Source organism: Arachis hypogaea, chromosome 11 (assembly GCF_003086295.3).
Source record: "Arachis hypogaea cultivar Tifrunner chromosome 11, arahy.Tifrunner.gnm2.J5K5, whole genome shotgun sequence".
Taxonomy (NCBI): Eukaryota; Viridiplantae; Streptophyta; class Magnoliopsida; order Fabales; family Fabaceae; genus Arachis; species Arachis hypogaea.
The window spans coordinates 60,177,948-60,191,887 of record NC_092046.1 but is presented as its reverse complement, the minus strand read 5'-3'; the positions used below and the strand labels follow the sequence as shown (position 1 = coordinate 60,191,887).

At 35.4% G+C, this 13,940-nt stretch overlaps 1 protein-coding gene across 2 annotated transcripts; it reads right to left on the bottom strand.

The window, feature by feature from the left end:
* Window positions 1-460: 460 nt before the first annotated feature.
* Window positions 461-3,252, bottom strand: LOC112721717 (uncharacterized). Of its 2 annotated transcripts, none has more exons than XM_025772752.3 (7): window positions 3,034-3,252; window positions 2,197-2,700; window positions 1,928-2,106; window positions 1,763-1,843; window positions 1,563-1,638; window positions 1,365-1,439; window positions 461-930 (listed from the first exon to the last, which is right to left on the bottom strand). In XM_025772752.3, the coding sequence occupies exons 2-7, from the start codon at window positions 2,693-2,695 to the stop codon at window positions 737-739; spliced, it is 1,104 nt and encodes a 367-aa protein (XP_025628537.1). In that variant the 5' UTR covers window positions 2,696-2,700; window positions 3,034-3,252; the 3' UTR covers window positions 461-736. The 2 variants fall into 2 exon arrangements, with proteins under 2 accessions (XP_025628537.1, XP_025628538.1); XM_025772753.3 differs by having other exon boundaries at window positions 2,989-3,220.
* Window positions 3,253-13,940: the final 10,688 nt, after the last annotated feature.

The window sequence follows — 13,940 nt, the reverse complement described above, 5'->3', positions numbered from 1 at the left end:
CAATCAAGATCCACCAATAAATTAACGACAAGAATACAATAACCAAATCACTGGCGAATTCACGTTAAATCATTCTCTTCTCATGCATGTTCCTTTATGTCTCGATTAACGGTTATAATGGAAATAAATGGCAAGAAGTCTATCAGAAATTGCATCCGGAAATCTTAGATTCGCAAATGATTTCAACAGTTACGTACCCCCCACACATATCAATGATTTCAATGGTTACGTACACCCCCATATCCGGCGGGCCAATATATACCTGCCGCGGCAGCGTGTTCAGTGTTTGGGAGAGAGTGGCCACACCGGTGTCGGGAAAAGCTGGACCAGATTAAAGTCGCCTTCCCAAGGAAGCACCATTTTTGTATGAGAATGGATGGAGTGAATTGTAAAAGTTGCACAGAATCCATCCACCCAATGGTGCATCAAAAGATTCATGACAACTAAACAACACGAGGCATGAATACCAACAAATATAAACCATTAACTTCAGGTTTGTAATGCAATCAGCTCCTAATAAAAGTTATAAAAGATAGTGCAGGTCTCAGACCCTAGCATCACCATCACAAATCCAACAGGGAAAATCCACTCAACCAAGGGATTATAACTGCCGCCAAAATCATCATAGACCTCTATAAGGAAAGGGGTAAGAAGATACAATAGGGGCATAATTCAGAAGTACATCGACGGCGGGTTACGGGACTAGACACCTTGAATTTGAAAGCAACAAGATGCCTTAGTTTCTGCCCCGTCCCCGTGGATGAGATGCACTCCTCTCACCGGAATCTGTCCTTGCTCTCTCCTGCGTGCGAGAAGAGCCTGCTCTACCTTGAGCTTCAGAAATTGTTCGGGCAGGATGACCATGCTCTGAAGAAGGGAGAGCCCACCCACCCTGCCTGGCCTGTGCAGTTTGTTGGTTATCAAGAGCTCCTAAAGCAGAAAAGAGAAACAAATTAAAGATAAGATGATATATTCTAGAGATTAATCATCGCTAGCCCTTAAGATAGGGTTTGTTTTGAGGTACTAAGACAGAGATTAGGAGACTGAGACTCAATATCATATTTGTTTTAGTATCTCCAAAAAGTAGGAACACAGGGGGACTAAAATTTTTAGAGATGAAGACTGAAACTTTAATAACATTTTATACCTAAAATACCTTCATTTCCATTAATTAATTCCTATTTTACCCTTTGTACAAATTAAATTAGAATTTCATTTTTATTTTAATTTCTGTCTCCCACTTTACACCAAACAGAATACTCAATCTCTATCTCTTAGTCTCTGTCTCTCAGTCTCAGTCTTTCCGTCTCTGTCTCTCCACCAAACGCTACCTAAAGTAACAAAAAGTATATTCGGCAACTGACCAATATTCCCAGTCAATTCAGGCAAATACTTTTGACCTTTTTGTTTCCATTCATCTTCAAAACCAGCAAGTTCATCTACAAGATGACAAATTAACAACACAAATCCTTCAGTAACACTATCATAGAAGCATGGAAGTGTGGAACTGCTACAGTAGACATCACATCATAGAAATCATGAATATTGAATCCAAGATATACCTTCATTCAGATTGTGCAAGGTCTGCATGCTGTCCACTCTACCATCCGAATTAAGTTTTCTTGAAAGGGAATGTCCCTATGAAGTAACAAACCAAGTGAAATAAAGTTAATAAGCAGGGCAATTACAAATACACAGCCATAAACCGAAGCAACTTAATCCAATATTATTAATTTGATACCAAAGAAATAGTATTGAATACCTTGCCATGAATGCCTCTGGAAACTCTGTGAGAAGCTTCCCTTGTAGAACTATCAGCCTCTTTGGCCTCTTCAAATGTCACCTAATATGTTGAAGATGGCATCAGAAAACCAACAATACACTAATTCACTCTAAAGAGTTATTTAACCAGATTCTAAATAATCACCCCATCATTGCCGGTCCTCCTTGTCCTTGACGAAGTATAGTATGTTCCATTAGCACCACCATAGCTTACGGTTTGGAAGCAGAAGCTTTGAGTTTGAGGTTCAGCCCTAGCCACATTGAATCTGTTGTTGAATTCATTGTTGTACTCATTCCTAGCCTGCAAGTGCCTGCTTTTCTTCCCTGTAAATATAAACTTTTAGCATGAACAAACCAACCATCCGATTTCAGGAAAAGAAAAAGCAAAAGTACCAACCAACAGCTTCCCATTACCTTCGTTTCCTCCTTTTGGATGTTCAACAAATGACTCACTGCTGGACCTGCCATGCTTTCGTGGATTCTCTTTCTTTGCCTTGTTTCCCTCTTTGACTTCCCCACCTTGATCATCATCATCATCATCATCATCAGAGTTCAATTCCTCAATGATAGGCCCCCTTCGCACGCTAGACTCTGGAGCAGGAGCCTGAGCCTGATGCTGATCAAGAAACCCAGCTGGATGCATATCCTGGGAGAAAGGGAATCCAGGGAATCCAGCAGGGGCAGCACCAAAGGGGCTAGAAGCAAACATGCCTCCACCAAAAGGACTTCTGAAGAAAGGGTCATCAAAAGGGTCCCTTCCCCCAAATAAGCTCGAGATTAAGCTTCCAGGAGGTCCAAAAGGACCAAACCCTCCTCCAAAACCACCACCAAAAGGGTCACCACCAAAATCAAAGAACGGATCCCTACCACCACCAGCACCACCACCAAACCCTCCTCCTCCACGTCGATTCATATTCACTGCAAGCAACAGGATAATCAAACCATATCCCCACAGAAACAACGTATCAATTATCAAAAAACGCACGATCACAAATAGCAACGAAGATTCCAACTTCCCGCAGAGGTTTTATTTTTTTGAAGAGAGTAAATCTTAATTCAAAGTTCAAAAACCACTAGAATTACCATATTATAATGATCCGAAGAACCCTAATCAAAGAACGATTACAATTACAAACACATATCAAATCAAACACATAATCTATAATCCGAAACATGATGATCCAAAACGAAGATCGTCGATTTTACCGAATTGAAAAAGAGCTTCAACGAGAGAGAGAGAGAGAGGCACACCTGAGAGCAAAACAGCAAAGAGTAGAAAAATGATTGAGAATAAGGGGACGATGCTGCTGTAATTGTAATAACGATAGAACAATTAAGAAGGCCAAGAATCAAGGATGCAGAATCCTGACGCGGAAGTTTCTAGTATACGAGGGATGTCCACGTGCACTCACCATATCTCTGACGCTAGATTTTATATAATGGGCTTTCATTCAAATCATTGAAAGTATATACCCATTTTGATCCTCAAAGAATTTCATAAACACTTTAGTCTCCAACTAAAATTAATTATTTGATTAGTTCCTAACAATTAACTCCGTCAGTCACTTAGGTCCTTTTCTCCGTTAATTCTAACGGAGGACAAAATAGTCCTTAACAACTCTAACAGGGGACAAAATGGTCCTTGTTCTCCTCTGATCGGAAACGACACTGTTCTCTCCCAATTTTCATCATATCTTGCATAACACTAACAGTCTAACACTGTAACTTCAAACTACACAATGCATACTCTATAAATTTAATGTTCACAAGAAAAAAATCTTCAACTTGTTCTCAACCAATTCATACTTAGGAAACTAATGCCTATGTCTCTCAACTAGTTGTCGTTTTCGATGGAACTCATGAATATAGACAACAAGTCTGATTTGTTAAGACTCATCGTCGTCGTTGCCATCTCCCTCCTCCTCTGCCCTAACATCTCCATGACTACATTGTCCACCACTCCGATCGCTTCCTTCAACTTCTTCTCCGAATCAATGTTCAGTAATCGCTTCAGTTTCCATATGAGCGGCAACGGTGACATTGCTCGTTGTAATAGCTTGGATGCAACGGTGACATTATTCCGGAAAAGAAGGAATGAAATACTCATTGTCTATTTCAAATGAGAATTTGCATATGATGTCCTAATGTCCAACAATATATATTGCTTGCCGGAGAGTGGAGAAAGGCGTGCCCTTGGAGTAGTTGTAGAACTTGGTCTTGAGGATGTCGTGGACGTTATCGGGGTTGGAGGTGATGTTGTCAAAGACGTGGAAGTGGATACTTTTTGTGGGTGAAGTGCAGAGGAGGTGGATGTACCAGTCACAAAAATTTAGGAAGTATGGTCCATGACATGTTGAGGTAGGTGCGACACATGTGACAATTACATCATGCCTTAATCTTGGAGCTAAAGAGGAGGAAGGAAAAGATGGAAAAGAAGATTGTGGAGGTGAAGAAGGAGAGTATGAATGTTAGGGTTATGCGAGATATGATAAAAATTGGGGAAGAACAGTGTCATTTTCGAATAAAGGGGTTAGGGATCATTTTGTCTCTTGTTAGAGTTGTCAGGGATCATTTTGTCCCGTATTAGAGTTTTCTGGAACTATTTTGTCTTCCGTTAGAGTTGACGGAGCCAAAAACCTAAGTGATTAATGAAATTAATTATTAGGAACCAATCGAGTAATTAATTTTTGTTGAGAACTAAAATATCGAATTTAAAATTCTTTGAGGACCAAAGGTATATACTCAATCATTCAATTTACTCTTTCTTCAATTTCTTGTTTCCATTTAACTCTCAGCCCATCTTTAACGGCAAAGAGACAAGATATATTAGTAGTGAAAATTTGGGTCGTAGAATATAATAAAATAATGCAAGTTATAGTTTTATAATCATTCGAATAATCGATTCAGAAACTATTTTAAATTATTGAAAAGAGAATTTTAAAATTTAGAAAAAATTCAAATTTTCTTATATTTATACTATATACGTTTTCTTTTTTTTTTTTTAAAGATTGAAATAATTTCATTTTAGTTTTCTTCACCAAAATAACATTTAATAATCATATTATATATATATATATATATATATATATATATATATATATATATATATATATATGGATAAAGGATAATTGTTTAATTATTTCAAATAATAAACTTGTAAAAAATATATTTAATTTAATTGTTTTATATATATTTTATGATTAATAGTAAAATGTTAAAATAAATAAAATTTATCATATTAATAATAAATTTATATTTTTATTTGAATTAATTGAATAATTATCACTAATTTATATTTAATTATAATAATTATTGAAAGATATTTTAGTTAAAAAGACTAAAAGATAAATTATATTATTATTAAAGAAAAATTGTATATTTTATACATAAAAACGAAAAAGAATTATTTAGATATCGAGAAAAGTGTCATAATTCTCTAAAATTTGTGATTACTGTATAATTAGGGACGGAGCTTAGTTAAGACAAGGGGTTATGGCCTCCAAATTTTTGGTAAAAAAATTAGTAATACTTTTTCAAAAAATAAAAAATTAGTTCAATTGGCTCAAATACTTTGCTATGACTTAAAATACCAAAGTTCAATCTTCATCTTTTGTTTTTATTGCATAATAATTTTTAGTTTTAAATATTCAAAACATGTTAGATTTGGACTTAACTAAGTGTATTCATATTTAGCAGCTCTTCTCTATTCAATAAGCAACACTTTCTCTATCTTTGAGTTCAAATATAAAAAATTAGGTATTTTTTATTTATGTAATTTAGTATTATTTTACATTTTACATTTTACTGTTTATCTAATTTAATTTTTTATATCATAAAAAATATTAGAATATTCAATAAGTATTGATATTATTGTATTTGTATAAATTGATAAAAAAATTCAATAAATATTATAAATTTTAATATTTGTCATTCTAACTTCTTTTTTACATATTTTACAGGATATATATTCAAATTTTTATATAAAATAATCATGAAAAATCAAAGAGTTGATGCATTTTTTAAGAGGAAGGCTAATATTTAAGAAGGAGAACATATAACTTTTACAATATCAATACCTGTAGATAGTTTTTCTACTTTAATGAATCACGAAAAAAGTGAGATACAACCTCCAAAAGTTCAAAGAGTTGCATCTGATGAGTTTGACCTTAATTCTTTAGAACAAGACCCTGGAAACAGCTTTAAATTTGGCAATATCACCCAAATCAGAGAGATGAGGTTAGACGAGCTTATCTTAAACGGAGTCTATATCAAAAATATCTTGACAATTATCTTCTCTCTGACCCCCCAAAATTTTGTTTCAAACTCCGCCACTGTGTATAATATGAAAACATAAATTAGAATATCGGGTAATTCACCTACAAAAAATATTGATGATGTTTTGACAACGTAAAAATAATTTATAAATTAAGTTAATAGCATAAATTGAATAATTTGATTTGATTTATATCAAAATATTTAAGATAAGAGATGTCACCAATTATAATTTAGAACATTTACATAATTTTTTAGAACATATCTATTTAAGTTTTTTATGACTTATGAATTTTTTTTGAAAATTCTAGATTTTTCTCTATTTTCCTTTTACTTTCTCCCATGATCTCACAAAAGAAAACTGTTGAGAGTGATTTATTTTACCTTTTTGTCATTGTTCTTTTATGAAAATAACATTCACTTATAATTTTTTGGATAATGGTCTTTTAATATTTAAAATTATTTTATTTAATTTTGGATTAAGTACGATTTTAATCTCTAACGTAGAAGCCAAAATTTTTTTTCGTCCCCAAATTTATTTTGCAAACAAAATCGTTCCCAAAGTTCATGTTGGTTTTGAAATAGTCCCTCGGACAATTATGCCCCTCAGTTCGTTACTATCCGTTATTAATTTTTTATCGAACAACAACAACAACAACAACAACAACAACAACAACAACAACAATAATAATAATAAAGGGATCGTTGTGGATAAAGGAGAAGATGATCGTCTTCTTCGAAAGCTCAGAGGAAGGAAGCAGCGCTCGAGTTCAACGAAGCAGAGGAAGGGCTTAGAAACGCATTCTGTGAACCTCAACAATAAAAGACAACCCATACCGACGATTTTGGGGTTGCATATACTATGAGGTATTTTGTTGTTTCCATTTTGTGAGCATGAGATTTGGCATCTAGGTTTGTTTCATCTAAGAATTTCTGGGTTGTGATAGGTTCAAGATGCTTGTGATTTCTTTTAGTGAGAAGGCCCGGAAGCTGGAGAAGCGCAGCAGGATACTGAAATTGCAAGAAGCAGGAAGAAAATTACAACCTTGAAGACAAGGTTAAAGGATGTAGAATGGAAGCTGAGGATTGTAGCTACTTTAGGGATTGTTGGGTGGATTGGATTTTTGTATTTGTTGCTACAAAATCCACACAAGTTAAGGCAACCATATAGAATGTACTTAAATTGCAGATGATTAGTTAGTCAATTTTAGATTTTTATTCTATTCTTTTGGTAAATTGATAGGAAAACTTGTCATGTTACAATGGATTTTTTTGATGTATCATTTGTGAACCTGTTTGAATGTATGAACGAAAGTGTTGTGTTAGTTTTCAAGCTTAAATCAGAAGATCTGTGTTGCAATACTTTAAAGTAGATATCTTTGCATTTGGTAAGGACATAATGAATTAAAGGCCAAATTCAATTCAAGGAAACTTAAAACATTGACAATTCAACTCATGCATAACACAATTCATAAGCCAAAAAGGCCAATTACAACATTAAAGATGTCACTTAAACGAAAAATACAGACCAACAGTGTGCATAAACATAGTTCAAAACACTTAACCACCTAAAACAAAATAACAAAATAATATTTTTTGAGGCTTAGTGACACAGACATAACAGTCAAATCATAACAAGCCACATCTAAAGATTTTCCCATGTACTAGGAGGTAATTTTGTCATTAGCTTCAGTTTCTGCAAAAGGACATGTGGTGCACCAGTTTGGATGACAGAAAAATGCCTATTTCTCACAGTTGGCTGACTGTGTGAATCCTTCTTGCTGGTGGAGGATGCTGTGGCACTTCTCTTCTTGCCCAATGGTTGGGTTGAAGGAGCTTTAGGGTTGGACTGAGCTGGTGCAACCCCTGAATTTTTAGGCTGGATCTTGGGCTGGGTTGAAACATCATTGGGCTTAGCTGTTGATTTTTTGGGCCTAGTTGCTAGTTTCTTGGACTGACTTATTGGAGGGTTGGGTTGTGAGCATGAATTCCTTCTAAGTGTTCCTCTTTGAACTGTTTGGCCAAGGGGTTGTGAGCATGAAACCTTCCAACCTCTCTTAGGACCCTTGCTAGCTTGTTGGTTTGCAGATTGGACCTATGAGAAAAATTAAAATTTGATAACATGAATCACAATTTAATAAATAACAATATATATACCAATCTAAACCCTAAAATAAATTGGCACATACCCTCTTCTTAGGCTTTGTGTAGCCTCCCTTCTTGTGTCCTACAGTACCACAATTAGAGCATCTTTATATTTGGCCCCCACGGGAGAGGTGAGTCTGGCTTCTGTTATCCTCATCTTCAGGTCCTTGCTTCCTCTTTTTCACTGGTCTGTGACTTGGCCTCCTATATGGTGGTGGCATGACATCATCATACTGAGTTCTCTCCTACAGATTTGGCCCGTTCAGAGGATGTATCACTTCCTGGTAGCACCTCAGGTAAGCATCCTTTTTGTAGTAGTCATCCATAAATGACTTCAAGTCCAGCCCCTTAGAGATGATGCAGCTGATGGCATGAGGACAAGGTAGCCCGCTCATCTGCGACCTCCTGCAAGAACATTCAGAAGCAGACAGATCCACAACAAACTTGTCTAACCCACACATCACTTCATACTTACTAACAGCTGACCAATATGGTCTCCAGTCCCTAGCAAACTTTGCCCTTTTCTCTAATTTCTTCCTAATTATTGGTATGATGTTACCCTGGTACAGTTGAATCCTATCTCTATTGGCAGCCCATCTAGTCATTAGATACAACCTAATGTCCTCTAACATAGTCACAATTGGTTTTTCTCTAACCTCAACTATGACAGCATTAAAACTTTCACTCATGTTGTTAATAAGGGAATCACATTTTGAATGAAATGTAAATCAAGAATGGGACCAGAACCTGGGTGGAATGCTGTTCAAGTGTCAAAATGCACCCTCATTCTTGAGCCTCAATGATTTCATCTCCTTCTCCCAATCTTTCTAATGCGTTGACTTGGCACACTTCCACATTTGGTTCTTCAGCTCCAATCCAGGGAATTTCTTCCTAAAATTGTTATACAGATGCCTCACGCAATATCATTTGTCCACCCCTGGAATGACCTCCTCAAAAGCTGGTAACAAGCCCTGCAATAGGAAGGTGAGCATGCCAATGTTAGTCCAGTATTAACAAATTTCTTATTGCCCAAAACCAATGTCAAATTAATCATTACCTATTGCTGATCAGACATGGATGTGCATCTTCCAATTTTTTCTGGACCCAAATCGTCAGCAAGATGTCGCAGAAACCAAACCCAGAAGTCATTTGTCTCAGCTTCAACCACCGCATAAGCAATCGGAAGGATCTGATCATTGGGGTCTCCTCCTATTGCAGTCAATAACTGGCCACTCTGAAGAGTCTTAAAGAAGTACCCGTCCAAACTAATAGAGGGTCTACAATGTTGGAAGCTCTTCTTGCATGCATCGAAGCAGACATACAGTCTCTGAAATACACAATAATTCATCAACTCTGGGTTTTGGATCTCCTGGGAAAAATCTGGGAACCGAATTACTTTTAGGATAACCGATGAACCTAGATTTGCCCTTAGAAGCTCAGCACAGTAATCATTAATTCTTTTATACTGCTCCCTAAATGCACCCTGAATCTAGCTTAGTGCCTCTTGCTTTATTTTGGCTGCCATGGATTTGGTCACAGTGAGATTCCATTTCTTGTGTGCCTTTGCCACCAACTCCTTTATTTTGATTCTAGGATTAGACTCTACCTTTGATGAGCGGATAATTTATACGCTTTTTGGCATTGTTTTTAGTATGTTTTTAGTAGGATCTAGTTACTTTTAGGGATGTTTTTATTAGTTTTTATGTTAAATTCACATTTCTGGACTTTACTATGAGTTTGTATGTTTTTCTGTGATTTCAGGTATTTTCTGGCTGAAATTGAGGGACTTGAGCAAAAATCAGATTCAGAGGCTGAAGAAGGACTGCTGATGCTGTTGGATTCTGACCTTCCTGCACTCAAAGTGGATTTTCTGGAGCTACAAAACTCAAAATGGTGCGCTTCCAATTGCGTTGGAAAGTAGACATCCAGAGCTTTCCAGAAATATATAATAGTCCATACTTTGGCCGAGTTTAGACGACGCAAATGGGTGTTGAACGCCAGTTCTATGCTGCAGTCTCGAGTTAAACGCCAAAAACACGTCACAAGCCAGAGTTGAATGCCAGAAATACGTTACAAACTGGCGTTCAACTCCAAAAGAAGCCTCTGCACGTGGAAAGCTAAAGCTCAGCCCAAGCACACACCAAGTGGGCCCCGGAAGTGGATTTATGCATCAATTACTTACTTCTGTAAACCCTAGTAACTAGTTTAGTATAAATAGGACTTTTTACTATTGTATTTTCATCTTGGGATGTCTAGTTCTTAGATCATGGGGGCTGGCCATTCGGCCATGCCTGAACCTTTCACTTATGTATTTTTAACGGTAGAGTTTCTACACTCCATAGATTAAGGTGTGGAGCTCTGTTGTTCCTCATGAATTAATGCAAAGTACTACTGTTTTTCTATTCAATTCAACTTATTCTGCTTCTAAGATATTCATTTGCACTTCAATATGAATGTGATGAACGTGACAATCATCATCATTCCCCCACGAACGCGTGCCTGACAACCACTTCCGTTCCACCTTAGATTGGATGATTATCTCTTGGATCTCTTAATCAGAGTCTTTGTGGTATAAGCTAGATTGATGGCGGCATTCATGAGAATCCAGAAAGTTTAAACCTTATTTGTGGTATTCCGAGTAGGATTCTGGGATTGAATGACTGTGACGAACTTCAAACTCGCGAGTGCTGGGCGTAGTGACAGATGCAAAAGGAGGGTGAATCCTATTCCAGTATGATCGAGAACCTCAGATGATTAGCCGTGCCGTGACAAAGCATTTGGACCATTTTCACAAGAGGATGGGATGCAGCCATGGACCACGGTGATGCCTCCAGATGATTAGCCATGCAGTGACAGCGCATCGGACCATTTTCACAGAGAGGATGAAAAGTAGCCATTGACAATGGTGATGTCCTTACATAAAGCCAGCCATGGAAAGGAGTAGGACTGATTGGATGAAGACAGCAGGAAAGCAGAAGTTCAGAGGGACGAAAGCATCTCTATACGCCTATCTAAAATTCTCACCAATGATATACATAAGTATTTCTATCTTTATTTTCTGTCTATTTATTATTTATTTTCGAAAACTCCATAATCAATTATTATCCGCCTGACTGAGATTTACAAGATGACCATGGCTTGCTTCATACCAACAATCTCCGTGGGATCGACCCTTACTCACGTAAGGTTTTATTACTTGGACGACCCAGTGCACTTGCTGGTTAGTTGTATTGAAGTTGTGAATGAAAAACGATTTATTAAGACGTGCGTACAGAGTTTTTGGTGCCGTTTCCTGAGATCACAATTTCGTGCACCAAGTTTTTGGCGCCGTTGCCGGGGATTGTTTGAGTTTGGACAACTAACGGTTCATCTTGTTGCTCAGATTAGGTAATTTTCTTTTTGTTTTATTTTCAAAAATTTTTCAAAAATCTTTAAAAAAAATTTCTCCTTCATTTTCAAAAAAGAAAAAAATAAAAAATTCTTTTCAAAAATTGTTATTATGTTCTTCAGAATTTTTAAGAATAAATTCTAGTGTTTCATGAAGCATGTTGAAGCCTGACTGGCTGTAAAGCCATGTCTAAATTCATTTGGACTGGGGCTTCCAACCCATCATTATCAAGAGCAAGCTAGTTGTTGCTAATCCACCTGCTGCTGTTCCAGATCCAAAAGATTTACATGCTAAAGCTTGACTGGCTATTAAGCCATGTCTAACCCTTAGATTGGAGCTTTAGACTAAGAGTATAAGATTCCTGGAATTCATATTAAAAATTTTGGAATCCTTATTTTCCTTTTTCAAATTAATTTTCGAAAAATACAAAAAAAATTAGAAAATCATAAAAATCAAAAAAATATTTTGTGTTTCTTGTTTGAGTCTTGAGTCAGATTTTAAGTTTGGTGTCAATTGCATGTTCATCTTGCATTTTTTGAAAAAAAAAAAAAGCATGCATTCATAGTGTTCTTCATGATCTTCAAGTTGTTCTTGATAAAACCTTCTTGATTGATTTTCATATCATATTGTTTTGTATTGTATGGTGTTTTTCATATGCATTCTTGAATTCTTAGTGTCTAAGCATTAAAGATTTCTAAGTTTGGTGTCTTGCATGTTTTCTTTGCATAAAAAAATTTTTAAAAATAAGTTCTTGGTGTTCATCTTGATCTTCAAAGTGTTCTTGGTGTTCATCTTGACATTCATAGCATTCTTGCATGCATTCATTGTTTTGATCCAAAATTTTCATGCATTGAGTCTTTTTCATATTTTTCTCTTTCATCATTAAAAATTCAAAAATTAAAAAATATCTTTCCCTTTTTCACTCATAAATTTCGAAAATTTGAGTTGACTTTTTCAAAAATTTTTAAAACTTAGTTGTTTCTTATGAGTCAAATCAAATTTTCAATTTTAAAAAAAAATCTTATCTTTTTCAAAATCTTTTTCAAAAATCAAATCTTTTTCTTATCTTTATCACATAATTTTCGAAAATAACATTATCAATTAATGTTTTGATTAAAAAATTTTAAGTTTATTACTTACTTGTTAAGAAAGATTCAAACTTTAAGTTCTAGAATCATATTTTGTGATTTCTCGTGAATCAAGTCATTAACTGTGATTTTAAAAATCAAATCTTTTTCAAAACTAATTTCAATCATATCTTTTCAAAAATATCTTTCTATCTTATCTTTTTCAAAATCATATCTTTTCCATCATATCTTTTTAAAAATCTTATCTTTTTCAAAAATTTGATTTTAAAATATCCCTTCTAACTTCTTATCTTCTTATCTTTTCAAAATTGATTTTCAAAATTTGTTTCAACTAACTAACTAACTTTTTGTTTGTTTCTTATCTTTTTCAAAACTACCTAACTAACCCTCTCTCTCTAATTTTCGAAAATATCTCCCTCTTTTTCAAAAATTCTTTTTAATTAACTAATTGTTTCAAAATTCAATTTTAATTTAATTCTTCTTTTAATTTTCGAAAATCACTAACCATTTTTCAAAAATAATTTCGAAAATTCTCTTTCTCTCTCATCTCATTCTATTTATTTATTCATCTACTAACACCTTTCTTCATCTCACATATCTGCTCTCCTCACCCTTGTGTTTCTTTCCTTACATTACATTCTTTTCTTCTTCTTTTCTTCTACTCACACAGGGACCTCTATACTGTGATAAAAAGGATCCCTATTATTATTTTTCTGTTCCCTCTTTTTCATATGAGCAGGAGCAAGGACAAGAATATTCTTGTTGAAGCAGATCCAGAACCTGAAAGGACTCTGAAGAGAAAACTAAGAGAAGCTAAATTACAACAATCCAGCAAGCACCTTTCAGAAATTTTCGAACAGGAAGAGGAGATGGCAGCCGAAAATAATAATAATGCAAGGAGGATGCTTGGTGACTTTACTGCACCTAATTCCAATTTACATGGAAGAAGCATCTCCATCCCCACCATTGGAGCAAACAATTTTGAGCTGAAACCTCAATTAGTTTCTCTGATGCAGCAGAACTGCAAGTTTCATGGACTTCCATCTGAAGATCCTTTTCAGTTCTTAACTGAATTCTTGCAGATATGTGATACTGTTAAGACTAATGGAGTAGATCCTGAAGTGTACAGGCTCATGCTTTTCCCTTTTGCTGTAAGAGACAGAGTTAGAGTGTGGTTGGACTCTCAACCCAAAGATAGCCTGAACTCTTGGGATAAGCTGGTCAAGGCTTTCTTAGCCAAGTTCTTTTCTCCTCAAAAGCTGAGT